This window comes from Pezoporus wallicus, unplaced genomic scaffold, assembly GCF_028554395.1.
Source record: "Pezoporus wallicus isolate ANWC-B61680 ecotype Strahan unplaced genomic scaffold, APGP_CSIRO_Pwel_v1 scaffold_3294, whole genome shotgun sequence".
Classification (NCBI taxonomy): domain Eukaryota; kingdom Metazoa; phylum Chordata; class Aves; order Psittaciformes; family Psittacidae; genus Pezoporus; species Pezoporus wallicus.
In genome coordinates, this window is record NW_026635478.1 from 10,927,661 (window position 1) to 10,955,234 (window position 27,574).

The following is a 27,574-nucleotide window of genomic DNA, read 5'->3' on the forward strand; positions in this document are numbered from 1 at the left end:
GTTTAATTTCCTTCCTTCTGTGCCTTGTGTTGTAGATATGATTCTTTCACAGACTCTTCAAGGAATGAAATGAAGAGGAAGTTTGCACTAACTATGGAATTTGTAGAAGAGTACTTGAAAGAAGTTGTAAATCAGCCCTTTCCTTTTGGAGACAAAGAGAAAAATAAACTTACATTTGAGGTACTACTTCTGCATCCTACTTATGGTATTCTTCCTCCTTTCAGATAAGTTGACATTGATTCTTCCAAAATAAAGCTAGTCGCAGAATAATGTTTGTGTAAAATGTCCTAAAGAAGCACCAGTTCCTAATTCCAGTGTTCTTGGGGATGACCATTATTGCAGAAAATAACATTACTGTCTGCTGCCAAACAGCTGTATTTTTCCTTCCTTCTCCTGAGATGGCTGCATTTCTCTGGCAAAAGGAAGGATATGTGTGTGGGTGAATGGCAGTATATCCTTTCTCTCAACATTAGTGAAGCGTGAAGGAATTCCTCAATATAAGTCCTATTCTCTGTGTATGATATGACACTGAAGGAAATACCCTGAATGGCCTATTACTGTTTTTAAATATTGTTTGAAATTCCTGACAGAAACTTTAGATAGGCCTAATTATTCTAGATTCAAGCAACATTGAATAAAGGGGAAATGCTTGCAGCTTTTATAGTTTTTCCTGCAACCTGCCTCCCAGGCTTTGGCACGCCTGCCTCAGGTCATCTGAAATCACCTCTGTTCAAACTTACAGCTATCATCTTACTGTTCTGACTTCCATCTTCTCCACAGCTGCTTCCTTTTTAAGCCGTTTCCTGGAGTCTTTCCTCTTGATCTTATATATTATCCCAGATACAATTGTATCCTTTCAAACCTTCCTAAATCTCATGTTGGTTTTGCTTTCTGGTTTCATTTGACTGGCCAGTTGTTCTGTCGAACTCTGAAAAACATTTAATGTCACTAGTCTTAGTCCAAGGCCCGTTTAAATCACTAATGCACTAATTTTGATCGCACTCTAGATCTGAATCTCTTTGAAAGCTGCTGTGTGAAATGCAGCTGTATTGCACAGCCAAATACCCCAAAGGTTTCTGATATCACCTTCATTTTTCATTTGTTTTTCTTACAGGTGGTACATCTGGCTCGAAACCTCATATACTTTGGCTTTTATAGCTTTAGTGAGCTTCTGAGACTGACCCGGACGCTCCTTGCCATCCTAGATATTGTTCAAGTTCCTATATCATCATACTTCGAAAGATTAAGCAAGTTTCAGGATGGAGGTAAGAGAAGCAGCAAAGACTCCAGTGTGGAATTCATTATTTAGGTTGGACATAATTCATGGAACATCTCATTGATCTTCCAATGTTCTTTATTCACACAATGACCCACCAACAGGAATGTTGCTGCAGGATACATTAGGATGGTCAGCTAAAAAGGGAACTTTTTGACCAAAGCTGCAGCCTTCATGACTTATGGCTGCTGTGTTGGTGCTGCTTCTCCTTTGCTTGTTTGTAACTGAACTTTCAAATCTGGATCTAAGCCTCAGCATCCATTGCACTGAACATCCCAGCCAAATGCAGATAGCATTTGCATGGCCACACCGATTAAGATGGCTCATATACGGCACAAGTGTTTATTATTCATCTTAGCCTTTCATTTAAAAGGAGAATAAGATGTTTCTGGTCCAACAAGTGCAGAAGCACCAGATAGGAGTCCGGATGAGGCCATCCTCTGGATGTGTTTGTCAGTTTAGGATATTCTTTTTTAAATCCAGACCAGAGTGGCTGTCTGACAATTCTAGGACAATACTGTATGTCCCACTGCCTTTTCTACCATGGCTTAAAACTGGGTTGAAGAATGAGCATGCCAGGAAAGTGCTGAAACTTAGCAGTTTAGTTTTCCTGTGTGTGTGGATGGGAGGTGTGACAGTCATGTGGGCTGAAGGTTCAGGAGACAGATGGCAAATTCTGTTTTAATATGTGGCTGCTGTAAGTGTCATTGCACTGCCAGCTGGCCCACAGCAACAAAAAGGATGAGCTGTCTTGTTTGAAACAACAATTATTTTGTATTTTCACTGCGACGCCTTTTCCCAGCCTTGAATTTTCCTTATCATCATTCTGCTCAGTTGCTTCTACAGATGCCCTATGTGAGTGTACCATCCTTCATAACTTTTCCTTCTTTGAGGTTCATACACTCTGGAGAAGTGTAGATAGTCACTGTCATCTCCGAGAAGTCTTATGCTTGGTTCTTTTGATCTTTCCTCCATTGCTGCCAGTGCACTTTACCAAAAGCCCCTTAAGTCTTTCCTGCGATGCTGTGCACACTAAGGCATGCTACAGCCGGCTGCAGTCCCTCTACAGTGCTAGACAAAGACTGAACGTTCAGACACTCGGAATTATGTTTTGCTTTTTTGTCCCTGAAATACTGCATTGCAGACTCTCTTCTTAAATAGCTCTGGACACAGTTTGGCTCCAGATACAATCTTGGCGTATTGGCAACATGGAACATGCAGATACGGTTCTTCTATTTAGTTCTCTCTCTGCTCAAGTCTTTAATCCTGATTAGACCACTTGTTTAATGTTTTTACTCACATTCATTACCCACAAAATTATATTTCATCCTTAATTCCCTTTTATTTCTGTTGAAGGGTTTCCTTTCAGGCTATATAGGAGAGGGAAGAACCACCCATTAAGTGCAAACAGATCTACTCTCAGTTGTACAAAATTCCAGAGCAATTCCATGTTCATGAATTTACTCTGAAATAAACGAGTGTGAGGGAATGCACAAAATGGCACCACCATGCAAATGGGAACTCGGTAGCCTTGTTAGTAACACTAAACCATTGCCTGGAGCCTTGCTGGAAACTTTTGTTACGCATCTCTTGTTTTGTGTCACGTTCTTCCAGTAGACAAGGCACGGAAAAAAAGGTGGGATTTTTGTGTATCTTTGATTAGCTTCGGTCTTCGTACAGATTCCTTAAACTTCTTTCTCGGCTGTAGTTATCTCCAGGGATGTTTATCTTTTGAACACTGGAATCAGTTCAGGGCAGGGTGTTACAATCCACTGATGTTCTTTTGGAATCTGTTGTTGTTTTTCCCCACCTCTCTTACCCTCCCTTTCCTGCCAACCGTACGTCTATAAAGCCTTTAGAGAGGTCTTTTTGCTAGCTCATATTGTTGTCAGTTGTGTCTGCCATCTTAAAGGAGATCAGAGATAGACATATTGGCTGTGCTGTCTCATCTTAAAAATAGGCATTGAAATTTCAGAAATAGTTGTAACCCTTGCTGGAGAGGCTTTCTACAGTCTATGATAAAAGAAAAGGATGCCCATCTTTGGATGGTCATATCTTGTCTTCAGCCTCCCTCTTCTTTTCTTATTGCCAAATCATGAAACACATAAATTTGTGCATTCACTTTCCAGCTGAGACTGGAATGATCTTAATATTTAACTGCTATGCCCAAGCAACTTACCATTCCTCCTTCTTTCTCTGGAGGTGCATATTTACATACCCATGGGCAGCATTAGGCTTTGAAGATGCGTATGTTGCAAGGATGCATAATTTAAAAGCAGTTTAGGCATTTTTTTTAACTCCTAGTCACTAATTTTGAGCACTCAGCTCATAGAACTTCATGCCTGAAGAACATATTTCACGTCTGAAGAATGTATTACTCAAGCAAAACAGAGGAGTACTTTTCATTAAAAAAAAAAAACCACAAAACACAATGAGCATTCACCTTAGTTGCAGATTAAGATTAGAAAGGGAACTCGGGAAGAAAGCACCAGGTACTGTAGTTGCTGACGTTCTGGAGACAACTGCTGTGGCTGAAATGTCAGCTCTTTGTAACTTCTTTGTTTTGCGTGTAAGCCTGCTGGTGAGGGCTGAATCAGACTGTAGGGGCAGGAGTTTGGCAGGCATAAATTAACTTAAAAGCAAAAGAAAACAAAGTAACTTTTACTGGGTAGCAGTCCTTTCAAACCAGCCCCGTGGTTGTCTTGCACACACATCCTGATTTTGACTTTGCTGCAGGGTACTGAGAAGGTTTGAACACACAGAGTGTTTGATCTGCTTGTGTGCTCTCTGCTTTGCTAGGTATCGCCTAGCTGTAGCTGAGGTGTGATGTGTCCACACTGAGCTAGACAGAGCTGAGCTCAAGGGATTTTCTGGTTTGTGCTGTAGTGTACATGGCTGTTTCTGTGTCCGGTCTTTTCAGACTTAATGAACTCGTGCTTGAGCCCACAGTGCTTATGTTTTCTGTCTGAGTGGTGGTGGGCTGGAATTTCTGTGCCTCTGCATGTGTTGGACTGTAGATGATGCTAAGGATAAGTGAGTCCTGACTTGAGACTGGGCTTGAGTCTGGGACAGGGAGACCTTATTGTATTAGGGTTGCTGAAACAGGCCTGTATATTGGATGCTCATGTGTCCTAATGATGTTCTTGTACTTTTTTTCTGGGGGAAGGGGAAAGAGCAGGGGTATTTTTGCATCTTGTGCAGTCACATCTACTCAAATAAGTTTGACCCTAGAAGTACTGATGTTACCAAGGAGTCTGGATCCACCTTGTCCAAGACCCCTAGGACAACAGGCCAACAGAGAAATTGGTCTCAGGAATTTTATCTAGATCCCCCCCAACTCTGATAGTAAGCATTGTTCACCAGGCAAAACTGTAGGTATGCATTGTTTTCACTTTTATAGTACTTATAAGATTGTACATCAAAGGTCTCCCTTTCCCTTTTACACAGATAACCTCTTTGTTATAAAGCGGAGCTGTTGGGAACGTGTAAGTTGTTCTGTCAGTTACCTGACTTGGATTTTTTTTGTTCCTTTTAACTTTCAATACTGGTCTCTTAGGCTATTAAGTACAAGTAAAGTACAAAAGCTTACAACAGAAAGTAACTTGGCCTGTTTTTTGTGGTTTTTGAAAATGTATTGGCATTTTCTAAAATCAGGGTGGTCTGTTGATTTTTTTCAGTTTTCTTATTTGTGACTTCCATGAAATACAGACAGATGGATTGTTCCCTGCCCTCATTCAGGATGGTGGGAACCCTCCCTCCAGTCAGTTAGGAGTGAGGATGATTTCTTCCTGCCTTTAGAGGAGGTCGGATTCTGTTCTCCCATGTATTTCCAGACTGCAGCAAGGGTCTCGCTAGACAGCATCCTCTCTGGCAGGCCCAATACTTGCAACATTCATATCATACCATTGAAAGCAGAGTATTGCAGGTACATGCCCCTCAAACACATTATTGATCTAGGGATATGCAGATTTACAGAGCTTGTTTCTTACAGGAAGTTACCTTCTCCTAGTTGCAAAGCTCATTACGTTGATGTTCTAAAAAATAAAACCAAACCAACAAAAAAACCCCACCACACAGAAAAAGGCAGGATTGTATCTATTGTGATTTTGATTGTATACTAATAACATGTGAAAGTAAATTATTAGTTCTGGGGATTATAAAAGTTGGGTTGGGTTTTTTTTTAAATCTTTTTAATGCATCGGTGCATTTAATGAATCAGTGATCACAACTGTCTAAGCATTACCTTTAATTCAGTAAAAACACGTATTTCAGTCTTTGAGGTGTAAATGGGTCTAAATCCCATTTTTGACAAACATTGAAAGCCAGCCATGGTGCTGGGGACTGATGGTTTAATGATATAAACAAATGTGCTTAAATTTTATCAAGCACCATTGGCCTGATCCTGTAACTCTAATGTAGGAAAGTGCTACTGAATACCAGCTTGGGCTTTGTATGTTGTAATTTTTATCACTGTCTTATTGTAAATTTACATAAATTTATATTAAATGGATATTTAACAGCAATATTTTCTCAGTAATTACACCTCGGCAGAAATGCAATTGATTTTCAGGTTGTAGGACAAATGACCTGATGGGTCTCTCCAAATGGAAAAGTCATGTAATTCCTATTCTGCAGCTGTAGTAGATCCAAGGTGGCAGCCCTATAGAAGTTCAGAATTTTGGGTAGGATCTATTTATTTTAGGTCTCGCATTTTAGTTCTGTTCTAAAGTATTGATTTCTATGGGAAACTCAGTGCTAAATAGATGTGGGGAAAGATAGGGTATACTGCCTTTCCATTGTTGACATTGATCTGTTCCAGGTCTGTAGCAACAAAAGCTCCCACCACCTGATTCTTATAATGTGAAGTTGTAGAGAACTGGTGAGCTTGGCTCTCTACTGGTTTTGGCCACTGCTCCACACTGTGAAAACTGGAGTCAAGATTTTGGGAGTGGGTACAAATATATTAATGATGGGTGTAAGAATCAGGTGGGTCTTGGCTTTGGAAAGCCTGCCTGGAGTTGTGCACCTCCAAACCAAACCAGCCAAATTTACAGCCAGCAACCTTCTCTGTTAAATATTTATTTTTTAAATAGACCCACTTATTTCAGTAAAGCTACTTGCTAAGTAAAGAAGTATATATGACAAGTGTTGAAGCAAATCTGCAAAATGGGATGTATTTTCAGGCTTAGTGGAAGTTGCATGAAGACTTAATTAACCTTTTACCTCAAGATGTCCTTTTCCATCCTTTGCTTAAATTTTGAGCCCCCTTGGTGGCTGAGGTAGTCCTTGATGTTGTGAGTTTCTCTAGCTTGGTTCTGCAAAGATACTGAAAAGATCCTTACATTACTGTAAATGTTATGCCTTACTCCCTTTCAAAAGCTTGATTTTAATGCCACTGTCAGTTACTGTAATTGGAATTAAATTAGTGTGCATGTAGTTTTCAGGTGTGACCTTACTTGATGAAGACAGATTGGGGAAAGTTGGCTGGAAACATTTGTGAGATAGAATCCTGGAAAAAGAAAAGATCTATATTTTCAGAAAGGCTTCTTACCTAGATTGCATCCTAAAAATGAATTGACTTGAAAATGTTGCATCCAACTTTTTTTTCAATCAGTGTCTTAACTTTGAATAATTTTTTGAGGTTATTTGAACCTTTTTTCTGTTTCTTTTTTCCCTTTTAGATTCTGTAAAATATGGGGTTTACATATACTACCTGTATCCTAATGAGGCATTTTTTTTCTTAAGCAGAAAGTGAGAACTTCATCTAGTAGTGCTGTCATTCTGGCACCTTTCAAGAACATTATAATCTCTTGCAATTTTAATTAAAAGGTAACGTCATTGCTTTCCTACTAAGTGCACCCTGCTGTATCATTCAGGAGCCAATCTGTCTTGTCCAATACAAGTTATTTATTCTCTGTGAATTAAAATGCACATCTTTCTCTAGGTGTGATTTGATATTTCAAATAACTTATTTCAGTCAAGCCATGCAGCTACAGCATATGTCAGGTCTGAAAGATGAAATGACGTGGCAGTATTAGCAGACAAGCTACACTTTTGCCATGCAGCCCAGTGCTATTTAGTTAATATTGTTTGGGAATGAGAATAATGACATGCAAGGAAATACATCCTGGAAGTGAAGCTGCATATGTCTTGGGATGCAATTTACAGTGCTGGGCATCAGTGTGAAAGAGCCCTTGGTGGTACAAGCATGCATTATCTGCAGAGCATGTCTTTCCCTCAGGAGCTCTATGTTAATGGCTACAATTTTCCTGAGCCAGTGTCCACTGACTGATCAGAATCTTTCAGTTCACTTCCACAAAGGAAGGCTATGCTCAGTCTTTCTGCAAAACAGGTTTTAAAAACTTACCTATAATAAGCTCCAATTGCTCCTGCCTCTGATTCTCTGATTTTATGTGCTTCTCACATAAAATGTGTTCTCATAACTGGCCCAACAGATGCCGTCTTTCACCTGTTGAAACAGGTAGCCAAATATCTCAGGTCCTTCCCATTATGTCTAGATCTTCAGCTTGAGAGCATGTTCCCCTTGTAGACTGACAGGACTAAGCATCTGTCTGTAGGTGTCCTGAGATTGTGGAACATTTCCTTGAAATGTAGCAGGAAAAGTGACCTGTGTCACACTGCAAGCTTTGCTGCTTTGTTGTGATATACCCCAAAGGATCTGACCCTCATAGGGGTCAAAATGGGGAGCTCTTTCTCTCTCCTGAAGACACCAGCACTGGTGGGCTACCATCCCTCTGCAAAGGAGTGCTTGTATATCAGCATGTTAGGGGACTCTTGTCCAGTCTTCTGTCCCTTTGATACATCCTGGTAGCCTGCTTAGTCCTTCAGCTTTAACTGAGCAAGAAGATAAGGTACTGTTTTCTTCCAGCCCTCTTGGCTGCCGGTAGAGATGCATAGTGCTTAGAAGCAGCAGTGAGGTCACTACTAGAACATGGTTGACAACAAGCTTGGACCTGCCGTTTCTGTTGTGCCTGTGGGTCTTTGTGACCAAGGAGGACCAGATTTCATCCAGGACTATTAGAAATTAGTATTGTTTCTCAGGCTTGCATCCATGTCTGTTAGCTGCTCTTTTGCCTAGTTAACAATTTGAAGTATCTTCTTGAGGCATAGTTTGATTAGCAGAGCTAATGAGGCAGTGGCTGCCTGGCAGACTGGAGCAATAATTCATGCCAGCAGTTTACAAGAGAATGAAAAACAAAAAAGAGGGTTACAAGAGAAAAAAGATTTAACCCTTAGGAAAATTAGCTGTGTTCATCACAGATGTCTGCAGTGAAGCAGCTGCTGTTCAGTGGAGAATATTGTTAGACCAAGGGGGAGGTCAGTCTGAGAGTTTAATTCTCTGGCATGGACCATTTCTTTTCCTTCCTTATTCTTTCCCTCATCATGAGACCTGTGCACTAATGTGATTCCAGAGACTATTCCTCTTCTAGGAATCGATACCCATTTCACAGATGTAACTTGTCTACAGGGCTTGATTCCCATACCTTCAAGGCCAGCATGCTGATGTATGTATTTTTCTCTTTGTCTAACATCCATGGTATGAAAGTTGTGTTTTTGACACTGCTGTGTGGTGTTGGGGATAGGCAACATCAACAGAATCTTCAGAATGTCAGAAGAAGGTGAAGTTTGGTGGAGTTTCACCATGGCTGTGCTGTGATGATTTTGTATGCAAAAAGGGAGGACTTGTGGATGTACTGTAGGTCAGTGGAGGCTGAGGTGGCCAGATTCACTCAAGGGATGAGTTTTAACTGTGTCATGTGCATTGCCTATTATTGGGGTTTTTGTTTGTTTTGCCTCATTACTTCTGAGGGCTGTATACAATATGGAAGTGACCTCACCTTCTGCCCATAAGTCATGCATTAGGTTTTCTGTGAGTCTTACCTGAGGTCAGCTAGTTATTGAGTAATGAAAAATGGTTTCATGAAGATATAAAGTGTGATTCTTGGTCTGTTTCTGGTAGGTTCTGCTGTTTTTATGAGCAAATTCTGTAGGAAACCTGTAAATATTAATACCTTTTTCACAAACAGAGCTGTAAGGCTTAATGCATCTGGCAAATAATATAAAGCTACTGTATGGTTCTCTGCACTAATTGTGAAATACCTGAAATGCTGTTGTACTGGGAAGCAAACCATGGATGCTGCACAGCAACTGGCTAGGAGCATTTTGAAGAAAAGGCATGAATTGCCAGCTGCCTTTGACAGTTGTTTTTCTTTCTGAATATGGTATTTTGTCACTTACCATCCATACTGTATAACATAGCAGATTGTTGTTTACTTTTATATTCTGCTTTCAGGATTCCTGCAACCAGTAAATGACTTATCAAGAAAATATGTTTATATAGAAAATGAAGTGTCAAATTACCCACTGTTCTGATTACTTGGGTGGTTTTATTTTTTTCCCATAATTGACTCCTCAGGAAAGTCTTTCTTCTCAGAGAGGCCGCTGCATTGTGAATTGTGCCAAACTGTATGAGATTATGTACTACAGTTTTGTGACAGAAACTGATATTCAGTAGAAAGTTGTGATCACTGTAATAACAAGTAATGAAAAGAGGATGCACAGTTGTCTTTCCAAAACATGACAGGCATTCTTCTCTTTCCTCTTCTTTCAGTGCCTGTCAGTCTGCAGCTCCTTTAAATTACTGCTTGTGTGTTCAGTGATTTCACTCTTCCATTGGCTATCCTTGTGAGACCACACATTCAACAGGAGGCATTCCTGATGGGTTCACTGCTTACGGAAGGTTCTTGACATCTGAGTTGACTTGGCAGAAGGAGGAGGCAGGGGGAAGAATTAGGGTGAGGAAAGGAAAGCTGGAAGAATGGAAGACGATTCATGGAGAGTGCCTTGTGTTCTTGTCCTTTGTTGGTCAGTCATAGTTCTGAGCAACTTTGCAGTGGTTTGCTAGTGAGAGAAGTGCTTGGATGTACACACTGGCACCTTACAACAGTGCAATGGCCGTTCTCTCCCTGCAACATTTCTCAGCCATATATAAATGTTAATACCTTGATCTTAAAGAAGACAACAAATGCTGGTGGTCAGCACATTGAGGGTGGCAGTACCATATGAAAGCACAGCTCGGGCTTCTCATCGGGTATCTGTAGCAAAGTCCATGGAAAAGTAATCAGGGTTCACATCTGTTTGCTATCTCTCCTCATTTAGTTCAGTTAACTAGCTGAGCCAGTAAGTTAATGTTTCCTTGGGCATTGATATTCAGGAAGGACTTTGGAGCTGTAACTAAGATCAGAGCTCCATTATTTTAGTCATTCTGTGCATATGTACTAAGAACTTAAGTCTCTTTTATTGAGCCAGTGTATTTTGTCTTGCATTGTTGCAGGCTTAGCTGACATGCAGTCAGTCACTTTTTAAGCCGCAGTAACCTTTCTGCATGCCTTACCTCAGAGGCTCATACCCTTCCCTGCTGAGATAACTGTATTAAAGCCGAGAGAACACAAAAGCATAGAAAGGAGAAAGAACTCACTAGCAAGACTGCTGCTGGTCCCTCATGTTTGTGAGTGACAGATTTAAATCCATGCTTAACACGGTCTGGACTTCCAACACTGGACAGATAACACTGAGCACAAGAAGGGCTGATTATTGGGGGTTCTTCTGGAAGAGAAGCTGCTGCCCACTCTTTATGTACATGAATGATCCTCATGGCTTCTTTTGCAGAACAGAGCAGTTTCACCCAGTGTTGGGATGAAGTCAGCTGCTTCATTACCATGCACGAATGTGCTGGGTGCCTGCTGTCTACTCCTAAGAGATGGCTGAATTTCATCAGCACCCTTCAAAATACAGCTGTTAAAATATTATTCCTGAAAAGAAAGCTGAATTGCTCCAGTTGCTGTATTTCACTCTGGGAACATTCTCCCAAAGTCTGCTCTGAGTTAATTGAAAATAATAGTAACATGAGGCAATTAGTTTAAAAGTTTTCCAATACAGGTTTATCCGTGACACCTTATTACTGACTGAAATAATGCAGTATTGAGTCACTACCCATTTCAGCTGTAAATACTAAACTGCATCAAGTACCCTTTTCTCTCACTAAAATCCTTTCCTATGCAATAACGAAATACAATTTGAAATGGCAGTGATAATAAGTACCACCTTAATCCTCCTTTGCTTTCCTGCCTATAGCTATTTAGATCAGTTGCATGAAGGTCAGTAGTAAAGGAATGTTGTGAAGAGAGGGATTATCCTTATTACTGATGCTGGTGGGAAGTAGCTTCATAACTACTGCTCACTGATTTGTACCATCTTTTACCACCGGTGTTGCATGGATAAGGGGAAAGAAGAGCAGTCATCCAAATTCTTTTTATTTCCTAGATGCTTTTATAGGCTCCATCATCACATTAGCTGAGTGTCTTTGTTATATCAGGCCTCTCACTGGCCTTTTTAGAGATGGATAAAGTAGTCTTGTTTATGAAGGTGATCCTGAAATGTAGAGGGGGTGACTAATTCCTCAGTCACAGAGGGAACTGAATCCCATTCGCTTCAGTGCTTGTGCAGTACCCTAGTGATAGCTGAGAAATAAGGAAGATGTATGCTCTAGGCAAAATGCCGGCTTTCTTTCTCCAAGAGCATGGGGTCCACTCAAAATGATGTCTGACTCCTTGTCCAAAAGACACTACCTTCTTTTGTTAACTGTACACCTAGTGGACTTCAGTCCTGAAGGGTGGGCAGAAACTTTTCAAGATAAAGTGGAATTCTTCTGCCTCATCTGTGACAAACTGCAGTTTTATCCATTTTTTGAGAAGATTATCTTCTGGATTTCTCTTAGACTTAAGTGTTTTCAGTATCAGCTGGTAACCCCATTGGCTGAAGTTGTTAAAAATCAAATTGTTAAGTTGTTAAAAATTCTTGAGCTTTCCAAATAGCAGTGTTGCTATTTATATTCACTTCTGTACAACTGAGTGAAAGGGATGTTGTGGGAGAGAGGATGATGACTTCTCAATTGAGATGCAGAGCAGGGGTATTACAGGCCATGAAGCAGCTGCACAACCTGTAGGTCTCATCATGGGCTTATCAGTCAGCGTCAAAGAAGGGATGATATGAATGAGGGCATTTATTTCATGCCTTGGAGACAAAGAAAATGCAAAAAGTTATTTTAACTGAAACTGCTTTAAGGCTTGAAGGTCCTCCACTTAGTAATCCAGTTTTACACAGGTGTACTGAATGACGGTCAATGCAAATAAATGTTTAGCACACCAGGAGAAAGGGGGCAAGGAGAGGAAGAGAGAGGTAGATCCATACTATGTTATTCCCCAATAGTTTTATTTCATTTGAAAGGAAAATGCACCATTTTCACTTTGCAGCACGAAGGGTATTTGAAATGATTTTATTTGTTTTATGCTGGTGTAAGCAGTTAGAACTCTCTCTGCCTGCCTGATGTGAGGATCTAGACCCTAGTTTGACATCTAGCTGCTTTTTTTCTTGACATCATGCAAAGTCAGAAATATGTTTTTTTTTTCCCCTCCTTTGTAGGGACTTGAAGTACTATTTTCAAATGACCAATTCAGAGTGATCGCACACCAGACCGGATGCCAAATGGGACCTCAAATGTGACACTAATCTGCCTTATTTACTTTGAAAAAGCCAATTCTTTGTGTGTTTTCCCTTTAAAGTTGGGGCTGAAGGCATCCTCTTTCCCAGCATGCAGTACTTGAGTTCTATGGATTGAAAAAAGGAGGGCATAAGAGGAGGATACTGCTAACATAATAAAATATTGGTTTGGCTTTTTACAGAAAATTATCTGGGAAGAGGGTCTCTTCAATGTGAGTAAAACTTGTCAGCTCTATGGTGATTAAAGTGTACTAAAAGACATACAAGAACTACTCCAGCTTACCTCAGCAAAGCTGCATTTCCTCCATTCTTTTGTTTGCCTTTGGTGTAGTCTAGGTCTTGGCACTCTTTCTGAGAAGAAAAGGTGTCATCCTTTTTTCCCTTCATTCAGATGTGTACTTTGCAAGAAAGAAAATGAATTCATGTAGGTAGGTAGCATGATACTCTCACTCTTTCTTTTTCCAACCTTTGGAAGAAGATAGTAATTGATTCACTGAGATGCTTTTCATATCAAAATTCACTATACAGAAAGACCAGTATAATCTAGGGGAACAGCTGGTATGTCTTGGTAGGTTTTGCTGAACTGGCACCAGTCACAGGTATCATGGCAACTAGACGGCATAAAGGTTCTTGCCACATGAGTGTAAAACATTTTTTCCCCCAGGTATAATATACGCAGGGCACTGTGATTATAGCTACTAGTTTGACCTTCAGGGCAGCCTTTTAGGGCCTGGCATTCTCCTGAGACCTTTCGAAGAGACCTTTTGGTTGGCTAGTGGCATCAGTTGACTTTAGTTTGTGGCCTGTCCTACAGAGATTGATCAGACTTGCACAGCCTCAAATCTTTATTCTTATTGTGAAGATACTTGATAGTCTCCTTCCAGCTTCTCCAGTGCCAAGAGCAACCTTACTGTCAAGCACATATATTATTTCCAATTGTCATGCCAAAGACAGCAGTGGGAGTACGCATGGAAAATGAACTCCTGCCTGTCCACAAAGCAAGGTCATATATTGCAGCAATAGATGAAATAAATACCACTAAAAGTTTTCTAACAATAAATATGATCAAGTCCTGGAATTGCCTCAGGAAGCTGTTTAATGTGGAATATAAAATAGTTAAATATTTTTAAAAACAGGTTAAACTTCTTTCAGAAGTCGTCTTAGATGCAGATAACGTGCCTTCAGACAAAGGAATGGATTAGGTGAACTACTAAGATTTCTTAACACTCTACTTTTCATGATTCCTTGAACATGTTTACAGACCTGTGGAAATATTTTGGTGTTTTCAGTCTGTTGACCTCTAAGAAATGATCTGGAAAATCCATGTAAAAATTTGTCCCTGAACCACTGGGTAATTAGAATGAATTCTTCTCCTGAGTTTTGATCATGAATGGAGGGGCTTGTTTTTCAATAAGCCTGTTAGGATTGTAAAGGTGTTTGACCACATGGGTGTATGTGTGATACATAGCTTTGCAAGCAAACTTTACTCATGGCAAATATATACATGTTTTTATTTAATGCATAGGAAACAATGTTATGAGGACCATCCATGGTGTAGGAGAGATGATGACCCAGATGGTGCTGAGCAGAGGATCTATATTTCCCATTAGTGCCCCTGATGCACAACCAAGCATTCACCCAAGCAAGCAAGCCAACACCTCAGACAGTGAAGATGTGATTGTAATGGACACCAAATTGAAAATCATTGAGATTTTGCAGGTAATAATGATTGGCGGAATATTACATAGCAGCCATTTCACAGTTCTTATTCACACAGTGGTAAATTCTATTACCTCCGTTCTTACTATTCACTGGGCTGTTCATTTTAAACGTAACACTTTGATATGAAGAAGAATGCTCTTCTGTGTGAACAATTGTACAGTTGTGGTCCTCACTCTGTCACAACTACTTCACTTTTGAAGGAGCTAGATGCTGCAGAAACTCTGTCACTATTAATTGTGAAGAGGCAGAACTTCTCCTTTATTCTGCCTCACTAATGTTTTTTGAAGACAGTGTCCTTGTTTCCTGTCTCATTAACACACATTTTACACTGGGGTAGCTTGCCTGACCTTAGCATTTGACTCTTCTGTTATAACAGTGTATTGAAGGGCAGAATTGGACCTACACCCACTGAAGGCATGCAAAGCCGTGCACTTTTGAAGTGGGTTTCAGATTTGCACCGCTAGATTGGGAATAGTCTGTGGGCTGCTAGTTTTCCCAGCTGAACTGACAAGCTGTGTAACACTAGCATGCCTCCTGAGATATAATTTTCACTTTGTGCTATTACCAGGTGGAGTGGAACACGTATTTCTATATATCAAGTCCCAGTTTCTGCAATACTTTTGCCCTAAAGGAATGTTTCAGTGTTTTCTATAAATTCTGTGGATCTGTTGGTACCATTGTCGCTTTTGAAGGATTCAATTTGTTCTGGCTGTTTAAAATTATTTAAATTACCTTAATTATTCATCATCTGAAAGACTATCAATTGTTAGAGTATCCTTAGTAGTGCGTACTTTGGTTCCAGAGTTCCTTTGCTTTAAAGCTTATGCTGAAGGACAGTGTGTTATGAAGTCGTATCACCTAAATAATACCGTTAATGTGTATTGTGTCTTATTTCCATTTTTTTCTTTCCTTGATTGAGTTTCTGTCCATACTGTCTTGCTTTACTGGTTGATGCCTACTGGATGATTCTAGGACACCAACCTTGTCCTGTGCATTCCCTGACTGTTCTCAGGCAAGAGAATCACATTTTGGATCATCCTTTCCTTTTCACTGCATGTCCAGTGCAAGAGCACCTGCGATTGGAGAGCATTTAATACCTAATTTATTCCTTAATCTGTGGCTTCTTAGTTATGGTTTAGTCATATAGCCAAATTATTGCAGATTACTGCAAAGTGTCATATGTTGGTGAATCACAGTAAATGTGCATATATATGAATTTAGTTCACAAGAAATACAAACTAATTCAGGTAGATTTACAATGCAATGAAGGAAGATTAATTTAAATAACAGTACCTTTCATTACTGTGCTATTACCCTAAAAGACGAGTAAGAATATTTTAGATTTGTTGAATTATGATGCATAGCTAGTACAATAGTGATTAAAGCTATTCTGTTCTAAGAAATAATTCTGTTTATAATAATTTAATTCTCAATAGATCCTCTTACATCTTTAAGTAGAGGCGTTTTTTGTTTAGGAGTTTTCATCCTGCTCTCAGCCAGAATTAAACAGATGGCCTGATAGACTTAGTTGACTTAGGAAATTTTTATTTTTAAAAATCTTGCTTGTACAACTTTGGGGTAACTTCATCATGGAACCAAAATTTTAAAGCAAAGATATTATTTCTTGAACTGGTATTTTAATTGCATTTAGATGGTATAGTTCCAGTCAAGTCCTATTGCAGTGTTCTGGGTCTGGGAAGCTTGTCTGACTCTAGTCAGAGATCAAAGAAACAGGTTGCCACCATTTCCTATGTCATCACCTGTCACCTGAGTCTTGGTAACTTAACACATGTGCTTTCATCCCCACTGACTGCAAAATATGTTAAACTACCTTAAACCTGTTTCACTGTATGCTTGCATTTACTGTGGGCAAGGAGCGTAAGTGTGGGAAACAACAAAACTCAGTCGATAGGCAGTCAGTTGTTGAAGTGTCAGATGTGTATGTGTCAGTCATTAAATTGCTACTAATGTTTCCAGCCTAGTTATTTGCCTGTTTCAAGATAAAAGCAACACTTCCAGCTTTGAATTAGGATTTTTCCTGTATGAGTTTCTGATTTCACAGCTGAAGAAGAAAAGGCATCAATAATCACAAGAAAGCAGTGTTGGGTGAGGGGAAACCCTGTTGTCATTACAGTGCTAGCTCCCCAAACCAAACTTTTGATTTTTGCTGTGTGCCGGCAACACTACTGGAAGCTTATGAAGGAAATGGTATTTGCTGCCCACATCCTCAGCTCACAATTACCAGTGTAATGAAAGACCCCACCTTGCTTGTACTTCATGAGAGCCTGGAGTTACCACAGCACTGCTGCCCTTGGCTGTCTAGCATTTGAGAGGGTGAGCCTCGAGCCTGTTGTCTTTAGTCTCAGTCCCACTCCTCTTCTTATCTTCATGGGGCATTAGAAGTCTGGCTGAAATATGAAACAGCTGTTTCAATATGGGTTTGAATGTACTGATGTGGCTTGCAGACAATGAGGGCAAGGAAGTGTGCTGGAGCCCCTCCAAAAATCAAAGCTGCTTTTTAGTATTCAGTAGTCAATAGGGGTGGAATTCAATACGTCTCAGGATGGTCAGAGCAAAGAAGGAAATTGCTGAAAAGTGATGAATGTAACGAATTCTTCTTTTATTTTGTAATGGTCATGTTTACTTAAAATAATTAACTTTAAATAATCAAGTATCCCTGTAGGTTTAAATAATCAAGTATCCCTGCACAGAAGCATCCTAAACCATATTACCAAATGGCAGCAGAAAAGTCATGTTTAAAATGTTTTTTTTTTCTTGTAGTTTATTCTCAGTGTTAGACTGGACTACAGAATATCCTACATGCTATCTATCTATAAGAGAGAGTTTGGGGAGAACAATGAAAATGTTGATTGTTCTACAACATCCCCGACTGACACACCAGGGATTGCCTCAGGTAAATGTTGCTGTTGTATTGCAATGTGAAATAATTCTGTGAAGCCTACTACAAACAATGAACTCATCTAGAGCAGAAAGATGCATGCTGCTTCAAGTTGAAAAGTTTATGGCAAAGTTAAAATTTTAAGTAATCCCGTAAAAGAAAAATTTTCTTTTTTCTGTCCTCCTCTAACAAAAATGTGATTCTTTTTTTCCGTGATGACGATAGATTTTGTTGTTTGTACTCTTCCCAAAACATTGCAAAATGATAAAGAAGTGGAGGGTAGGTCATGAAAAAATGGTTGGGGTTGGATGAGGACTGATTTAAGTAAGGTAAATGCAGTATGGGAATTGAGTGGTTTTCCCAGAGCATTTCCATGCACACAGAAGTGTTTAAAAGGCTGACTGCTGTTTTTATGACTCTCATAAAAAATAATAAAATTAAGTATTTCTGATTCTGTATCATTTGTGGGTCCCTGAAGATGACCTAGCACCATGGGGCTCTGGTTCATCACTACAATTTGGCTCTTCCTTAGTAATAATAATGGTAATACGCAATTTAACCCCAATTAGCCCATGTCCTGTTTCTTTTCTACTACTCTTGCAGATAATGAATTTTACCCAGTTGAGGAATGTGTAGTTATACCTTAACTTGACAATATCTACTTTAAAGAGTTCCATAGTTCCATTTTGCTGTGCAGATTAAACAATATCACTGTCTTCTTTCTTCTTAATTTTTTTTCCAGCAATTGTTCCAGATATAGATGAAATTGCAGCTCAAGCTGAGACCATGTTTGCTGGCAGGTACATTCTCTGTTTGTTCATGTTGATATTTCTCATGGTCAATCTCTGTTTATTCCGTGCATATTTTCATACCTCTTTCTCTTCCTTTGGCTGCTGCTTATTACATAACCTGTACATAGACAGAAAAGTGCCAGAGAAGATCTGGATTTCAAACAATAGCCCAGTTGGTATGGGTGGCCACAGGATTGGAAATGACCACCGTCTTAGTTGTAAGAGAGTTAGTAGGTTTTTGTCATGTTTCCAGAGGCGGATAGGGGACATTGTACATACTGAGCTAAAACACACTAAGTATTTATCTTCTAATGTCTTACGTGGATGCTTTTAAAGAAAAACCTTTTTCTCATGTACTTTATGGTTGTAGCCCCAAATTTCTTGGATCAGGAGGTAACTGTTGACCTTCAATATTTCTCATAGACCACATGACCAGTTGTCGTTGCACCTTGTGTTTGAACTTGTTTAGAAATTGATGTCAACAATAGTCTCTTTCATATGACTCCTCAAGTCAACTGTGGACCACTTGCCATGATCTTCTGGACCACCAGAGGCCTGCAGATCACAAGTTATGCTTGCAGAGTTTTGGAAATTATTTCAGCTACACTGGGAACATAAAAAAAACATAGAAAATATCCACGCTGGAGAGTTATTATCATTATCACTATGTTGGTTTAATTTTATGGGTATAATTATAATTATACCAGTAAAAATGAATTCCATTTAGACAAGGCCATAGACTTCAAAGTTTTTCTTGGAGCTAGGGAGAAGGATCTGCACTATGGGCACTCTGATCTTTCCTCTCTCAGTCCCTTATGCATTCTCAATCTTTACCAGCACAAGCAATGCCTCCAGTCCTCTCCCTGAACTCCCATAATGTAAAACAACACACAGCTCTTGGCATCTGCATCTTTAACAGAGAGACTGAATGGTTTCTTGGAAACATTATTTCTGCTTTGATATGTTAAGTGTAAATCTGCTTTCTGCCGTTCCAGATTATGAATATGATTCCAGAAATATGATGCTTTTGGCAATTCTTACTATTTTTGAGCTTATTTTTTCTTAAATGAAATTTTAATAGATGAAAAGTGAAGGAGTAAAAAGGAAAGGGCCAAATTAATCTCTGATGAAATGTTGTTTACTTCAATTAATTTGGATGGGGGATGAGCTTGGGACAATTTATTCAAGACTTAAGCAAAGGTTTTTGCAATATGGGTTTTATTTGCAATATTTGACACATTTCATACATACTTATTTTCATTTTGCAGTGTCCGTTCCACTACAAGATTGCTGCAACAGCATATAGCTGTAGGATTGAAGTCCTTATAAAATATGTTAAATTAATGTTTATAGTTGCCTTCTTGCAGCATATTTGATTTTGGTTTTAAGAGCTCTTTCAAATGAAGATGGTGTCAAAAACTTCTATTTTTTTTCTTATTTATTTTACATTATTTGGTCCTTCCCCCTCCCCCTTCCCCCCCCCCCCCCCCCTTCTGTTTCAGAAAGGAGAAGAATGCAGTTCAGCTTGATGATGAAGGAGGCAGAACTTTTTTACGGGTCCTCATTCACCTCATCATGCATGACTACCCTCCTTTGCTCTCAGGTGCTCTGCACCTGCTATTTAAGCACTTCAGCCAGAGAGCAGAAGTTCTGCAAGCATTTAAACAGGTACGGATGGGCATAGTGTTATTCCAGGAAAATTGACTGCAGGGAAAGTCTTTCCAAAGGCTGCTTTACTTCCCTAAATCGCTGTTAATTATTTCCTTAGAGGCCCAAATTCAAGAGAGGTTTGTTTGCTTGTTTGTTTTGTTTTCATTAGATTTGACCATATGTGCTAATGTGTATTATGGCTGTGCACCCAGAAATAGATATTTCTGGCATTGCATCCGTTACTGAAAACATAGGTCCCTGGTGACAGGTGGGACACGCATGCATCTCGCAGTGAGACATGCTTTAGTAGTGATCCCTCAGAGACAAGAGTTAGTAGCTCGTGTTCTGCAGGCAGTGCACTGTTGTCAGCAATAAGCCTTTTCTGTCTTCAGGGCTGCTTAGGCTGGTTTAAGGCTCTCTTGTTATTCATGTGGTGCTTCTAGTTCTAATTCAGGTGTCTTTGCATTGTGCTCCGCTGCATGGTAAAGATAGGCCCAAATAACAGGAAGAGAGTAATAGAGCCAAACCTGTTTGCAGCTTTTATTCTTTCTGCTTGATAACAGTGCATGTGCAGGCTCCATGTGTCAGTGGATTAGGATAGGGAGATCTGATGTCATGGGGCTGGATGTCAGGAACATCTCTCTTTATGTAAGCCTCTGTAACGCATGTTGATAATACCATCTAATACTTATTTCAGGAGTTTGATAGCATGTTCTCTCACCCTTATGTAACATGTGGAGGTTTCTCTTGTTTAAAAACAGATGAACGATAAAGACCTGGAAAGCATTTGTTTAATGTTTTGCAGTGTAGTAGAAAGGCTTCCCACCATATTGCTAAAGTTAGGCCGTGCTGGTTCATTGCATAAATAGCTGTTATTCTGAGGTCAGCAAGGACTGAGTAGCTTAACATGTTTTTGTAAAGGATAGAAAAGTCTAATTGGCAAATAACAAAAAAAGACTGTAGAGAACATGGAATACGAATGTCCGTGGATGAGCAGCATTCATAAATTCTGTAAAATCACAAGGTTTTACCAAGCTAAGAGAGAAGATGATGAAAACTTTGTGTTATGAAATAGTGAATATTAGCCTGCATGTAGTGATGTTTTTCAGAAATAGAATGTGCCTGTCATTGTTTTTGTCTGCCATGTGACCTTAATCTTTTATGTAAGTGTGATTTCTTAATAGTGCTTATTGATTTGCAGTAAAGATTGTTGGTGGTTTTGGGGAATGTTATCTTCATTAATAATCTCAGTAGAGCAAAGAGCATTACCAAGTAAGGAAATATGTAGATCATGTTAAATCAAGAACTACAAATAACAGTGAAAAAAGAGTAAAAAAAAAAAAAAATAAGAAAAGATTATAATAATCTTAGTAAAAGCTAAAAGCCAACCACTCAGATGTAAAATTACATGAACCTGAAAGTCAGTTTCTGAGCTATATTTAAACAAGTTTTTTAAGCTGGCCTAACAGTGTTAAAATCTGTTGTTTTTCACTATTTGATTCTGGTGATGTAGGTGGTCATTAAAGTTGCCATTCTGACCCTTCTTTGGATGTCATGATTCCTTGTTATACCATCCTTTTTTTTTTTTTCCCACTTGTGAAGTGCTGTGCTGGTGGTATAAGCTATTTCTAATTGTATTGCTTTAATACCATGTAACTGTATTGTTTTAATGCCATGAGGATCATAATCAGTGCATCAGCGCTAACCCTGCATAGAACTCAAGAGCTTGTAAATCTGTGTTTGTGCTGAAAATGTTTTGCAGTGTATTAAGGAAGGTGAAAGAATTTTGTGAATTTTATAAACTAACTTGTTTTGGGCAACTCTAGTCTCTGCCTCTGTTAAATGTTCTTGATGATTGAGGACTAAAAATGCTGCGTGTGCCATGTTTCAATTTCATATGGAAGGTTACATAAAGCACCTGGAAAGAGTGTCTTAGAATGGAAACTATCAAGCAAATTACTCAGGCATGAGTGCTGGTGCTAGTGCTGTAATAGCTTTACGATTTTCTGTATTTCCAGGTTCAGCTGCTGGTGTCTAATCAAGATGTTGATAACTACAAGCAAATCAAGGCTGATCTTGATCAGCTACGTCTGACTGTAGAAAAATCAGAATTGTGGGTTGAAAAGAGCAGCAATTATGAGAGTGGAGAGGTGGGCGACAATCAAACCAAAGGGGGAGAAGAGCCAATAGAGGTGGGACTAAAGACTTTGTTGTTAGAATTGTTTCAGTATTGCTAGGTAGCTTAATGAACAACTGCAAATTTGTGGTCTGGTTAATCAAAGTAGCAAAGTGAGATTGTGCAGGATTCTGGCTGACCTTTAGTAATAGATAAAATAGGAGATAAAACCTCTTTTATCAATTTGTTCAGTATTCTCTCCCACTGCTTCCAGTAACTGCATTCTTATGTCACAGAGCTATGCTACGTTCCTTCTTGACTAGCAAACAAGCCATAGTGCATGGCATCACTCTGGCCAAGGAAGTAATCTAGGGATCACTTGTTGGTGGGAGTTGTGCTGACTTGCTGGAAGAAAGAATCATAGAATCACAGAATGGTTTGGGTTGGAAGGGACCTTAAGGCATATCCAGTTCCAACCCCCCTGCCATGGGCAGGCACACCTTCCACTAGACCAGGTTTCTCAAAGCCCCATTCACCCTGGCCTTGAACACTGCCAGGGATGAGACAGCCACAGCTTCTCTGGGTAGCCTGTGCCAGCAGCTTACCACCTTCACAGTAAAGATTTTTTTCCCAATATCTAATATAAATCTCCCCTCTTTCAGCTTAAAGCCATTCCCCCTTGTCCTATCACTACATGCCCATGTAAAAAGCCCCTGTCCAGATTTCTTGTAGAAGTAGCAGACAGTATCTGTTCCTGCAAGTAGGGAAGGGGAGTAAAATCAAACCCATATTTTCAAATATTACACAAGTAATTCCACTCTCCACCAAACCTAAGACTCACCTAAGAATGCTGAGATTTTGTAGGCACATTAATATTCTGGTTTTTTTTAACCCTTGTCACACCAGAAGTTGGGAAGCTTTAGAACTTGAATCTGGAGCCACAAATACCTGATTTTGACAAAATTGTAATTGATTTTTTTTATTTTTAATTTTTTTATTTTTGTTTTTCTGTGAAATCTGAGGTCCTCATGTAATTACATAACTCCAGTATGAATCTTACAGTGCAAAGTGTTGCAAGAGTTACTATGGTTCAGGTTTGTGACATAACAGTAGATAGAGCAGGCTTTACGCACCAGTACTTATTTCCACTTTTCCATTTCTGTCAGAGGAAGTTTGGAGAGATGATCAACTGCCATTTCTGAGACACCACTTTCCTTATTCTATTCCATTGTAGAGTCTTCACTAGTAGCAAGAAAATGGGCACGGAAGCTGCTAGAGGAAGCTTGGTAGGGAGTCAAGTGGAGTTCATACAGCATTGTGAAGCCAATGCATTCAGGGAAAGTAGGAGCCATTGAGAAGAGACAGGATGTCTGCATATTTCTATGACATACACTTGTTTTTTCAGATGGGAAAGCAGATCTTAGGTGGCTTCATATGAGGGAAAAGCCAACATTTCAAGGGAGAATCCTAGTTTCTAGGGATATTGCAGGTCCTACTCTTCCTGTGATATAACTTAGCTGAATTTAATGGTGTCAGAACTGGGGAGGAATCTGGACTTTATGAGCTTAAACATGGGATTTCCTGTTTTCTTTTCTCAAGCATATCTGTAGCAAGAAAGAAAATGTTCCTTTATTTCATGAATGGGAAAGGTAATGGGGAAACAGGATATAGGATTGCAGCAGGATATATACAGGGTTATGTACCTATAATAAATTATAAAAGTGTAATAAAATCCTTTTTATTTCTATGGAAAGCCCTGATGGCAAAGAAACTCCAGGAAGAGGAGTTGTGCAGAAGCATCAGATGTATCAGCATGGGAGATTTTTAGTGGTGGTTTGTTGGTTTTTTTTTCCCACGAGGCATCTGTGGGTCTGTATGGATTAGCAGTACTTCAGTACATGTGTCATATTATCTCTGGCGGATCTGAGAGACTGTTGTATTAGACCAGTAACATGTAATCTGCACAACTGGTTAGATCATCTGGTTGTAATTCCATGAGATCTGTGCCAGGTTACAATAGCTTAGAACCTGTTCCATTATTATTTCCTCTGTTAAATTCTTTTTTATAGTCAGGAAATATTTGTACCTGGCAAAACTACTTGAGATAATGAATACTCTCTCTGAGATCTGAAGTCAGACACAAGAGGTGAGGTGCCGGTCATAATCTACAATATGTGAAGCAGGTGGCTAGCTTCAAGCAGATGAACATCCCTGTGAGATCCCATGCTTTCTTGGAATGGATGCTGGGTATTCAGCACTGAGCTGGATGAACCTTTAGGTCTTTAGTGAATATGCTTCATTTGCCTGTGCTTAATTTTTTTACAAACAACACTGAAGGGTGCACAAGGGCTTTAAATTACATCCCAGAACAGTCTTACGTGAAGCCCAAGTTTCTGTCCTTGCTGAAGCACTTTGCAAGATTGGCTTAAGAATTTAAAAAGAAATAAAATACATTTTTTTTTGCCCTTTGGCTTCTGAGTCTTCTGAGGTCATTGTTTTCACTTTTCTACAATAACCTGGGGAGGGGGCTAGAGACTTCTGCTTTTTTTTGCAATCATTTGACTCCAGAAATGGTATTTGTAGAAAAATTAAGTATCTGGAGTTTTCCACAGGAAGAACAATGAAGCCTACATCCATCCATGCAGGATCTTCTTCATAAGAACTGGAGATCAGAATTACAGGAAGCAGTGCTTGGAGTTAGGTCAGACATGTTAGATACCATAGAGGATTAGGAAGAAATGCTGAAATTGATGTCACACAACTGAGCTTGCCTTGAGAAGGAAAAAGCAGATAAAGCCTGTTTACTTGGTTATCTCTAGTGTAAAGATGTTATGAGTCTGTATAGATACCACAGCCCATGGAAAGTGTGGCTCTTGTTGTCCTGTAGCACCAGAAGCACAGATATGAGGAGGAGAAACAGACAGTCTTTGTGAAAGAACTCTCAGGTGGAGCTGAAATATAGTGCTGTGGCATTTATGGAGCTTCTCATCTTCACCATCCACTGAGAAAGTTCAGCAACCTTTAAAGTTGTATAAACTTTCTGCACCCTCAAGCACCTGGTGTTCCCTTGCTCTCCTCTTTTCTGGTCTGTGGCAGTTTGCTTTGGTTCTGGGGCTGTTTGAACAAGCGCCTTAAACGTCACCTATAAGTTGAGATTGTGAACTGGAATTTCTGAGACTGCCCCTCTTTCCCCTGGTAAGTAAACACAGGCTGCAGAAGGCAAAACTGTGCTAGCGTGACACTGTCCAGTGCTGTCCACAGCTCTCCTGCTGGGATGAGTGAGACTGTTTCAGCGGCTGGGAACCGCTTGGACTCAGTGCTGGAATCTGAGGCTCCATTTGGGGGGCTAGAAAGAAAGGTTCCTGTGACTATGCGCACAGTGATATTCTGGGAATTTTACGAATAAAGGAAATAGTCTTCAGAAAATACTATTTCCTAAAGGTGGGGTGCTCAGAAGAGAACCTTTCTTGCTGTGATGTCTATGCCTTCCTGTCCCCTATGGAAAAGTGTCAGAGAGAATGTCTGTCATGGGGCTTAACAAGGCAAGATGTGCAACTGAATGTCTCTGGTATCCCAGTGGTGTGATCATCTCTTGATAACTACGTCGCTGGCATGCTCTTATGGGTTCAATAAACAGGCTTTTATTTTGTTAAGAGAAAGGATAGATTCAGCAGTTTAATGCTGGTCAGTGCTTCCAGAAAAGACATATAGTTCACATGGATTATAAAACTACACTGATTGAGGAAGAATGCTGGTAAAAGTAACAGGTAAATTAATCTTGGTTAATCCACAGTCCCAGAACAGAGGAAGGTGGTTAATTATAGCAAAAAGCCTGAAACTCCTTCCAAAGTATTGATTCAAACAGCGAAAGAGAAGGCAGTATGCATACTAACAAACCTAAACAAATAAAATCCACTGTTGTTGCATAGATCAACATGACCATGCTGAACAGCAGTGCTGACACTGTTATAAACAGCTTCCATGGCCAAGTGGTGCAGCTGTTCTTGCCCCATTGGAAATTAAGACCAGCTGGGATTTATAGAACCCTTCATCTTCACCATCAGCTAAGAAAGTTCAGAGAGAGGTTTCAAGATGTATAAACATTCAGACTGGCGTGCACGTGTGTGGTTTAGCATAATTTTCTTCTCTAAAACAGTAGGAAGTTTGAGGACACGATGAAACTCAGAAGTGCACCTGTTTCTTCTTTTTTTCATGCTATTACACTGGTTTATATCCTTGTGGTTATACTGTGAGGCAATCACAAGGTCTGCTGCAGTTTTTCTACATGCTTAATTTCAGCATCCAAAGTCCAATCTTTCAGTTCTTTGTATTTCCAGTTAAGAAAGGCTTCCCATAGCTGGCAGCAGAAAACAAAACAAAACAAAACACTGCCAGTATTCTAAGTGACAGTAGTTGTGTGGATGCTCTTCCATGTTTTGACTGAGATATGCATGGAAAGGTGCGTGGGTGTTGGCAGTTACTTGCTGACTTGATTTCTCTTATTTATCATACCCAGCTGGGGCTTTCTAAGAGCCAAGGCCCAGAGCATACAGCATCATGACTGGATGTTGCAGTTTAACAACATAAGGTTCTCATTTGCTTTTAAATCCTTTCCTGCCTCATCCAGAGATGAGGACAGAAGCGTCCTCTTCATGGGAGGAACATCTCCACTTTCCATGTGCTACTTGTTCCTGTACTGCTGAGAACTCCACCTATTCATCTTAATTACAGAGATCATCTTAAGCTCTTTCTCCAGACTTTCTAATGTTCACATACAGAGACTTTGTAATCTTTCTAGCTGTAGTTGAGATTTTTTGAAGGAGTGGTGCTATTGAAATATACTTATTGTCCCTATTCTCATAGTATTGAATTTCCTTGGATATCTATTCCATGATTTAGGAATGTATTCTTTTTTAGGGGGATCAGAAGCATGTACACATAGAGTAATTGCCTCAAATTATGTTGGGAATTTGAAACAAAGGAAGGACTTGATTGTGACCTCATGGGCCAGTGGATAAAGAATGAATGAATATTTTTATTATGTGATAAGTCTGTTCCCTATGAAGTGCTGTAACACTTCTTCACTTGCTGTTATTACATATAATTAGTTCATGTAGAGGAAATTGCAGGGCATCTTCACTTGTTGTGTGTTCTTTGTTATAGGAATCAAATATTTTGAGTCCAATACAGGATGGGACCAAAAAACCCCAGATAGACAGCAACAAAAGCAATAACTACAATATTGTTAAAGAGGTTGGTATATCTGCTAAGAAACTTCACATGCTTGCTTGATAACTAGATTAACTATTTTAAAAGAATGAATTTTTGTTTAGTTTTGCAATATGACTGCTTCTTTGTTTCCTTCCATGCTTATTTGTTTGTTTGTTTATTTATAGATTTTGATTCGACTCAGCAAACTTTGTGTTCAGAATAAAAAATCTCGGAATCAACAGCAGCGATTGCTGAAAAATATGGGTGCCCACTTGGTAGTCTTGGACCTTCTGCAGATACCCTATGAAAAGGTTATTCTCATAATTCTA

The 27,574-nt window shown here is 39.5% G+C and overlaps 1 protein-coding gene across 3 annotated transcripts in view; it reads left to right on the forward strand.

Moving 5' to 3' along the window:
* Nucleotides 1–27,574, forward strand: part of ITPR2 (inositol 1,4,5-trisphosphate receptor type 2) — a 252,076-nt gene that overhangs the window by 84,236 nt on the left and 140,266 nt on the right. For all 3 annotated transcript variants that reach the window (XM_057427842.1, XM_057427851.1, XM_057427858.1), the window contains 9 exons: nt 36–180; nt 1,115–1,265; nt 14,382–14,575; nt 17,360–17,492; nt 18,220–18,277; nt 19,771–19,936; nt 21,937–22,110; nt 27,198–27,287; nt 27,431–27,556. In XM_057427842.1, coding sequence (XP_057283825.1) covers nt 36–180; nt 1,115–1,265; nt 14,382–14,575; nt 17,360–17,492; nt 18,220–18,277; nt 19,771–19,936; nt 21,937–22,110; nt 27,198–27,287; nt 27,431–27,556 — 1,237 coding nt within the window. The remainder of the gene's footprint in view (nt 1–35; nt 181–1,114; nt 1,266–14,381; nt 14,576–17,359; nt 17,493–18,219; nt 18,278–19,770; nt 19,937–21,936; nt 22,111–27,197; nt 27,288–27,430; nt 27,557–27,574) is intronic.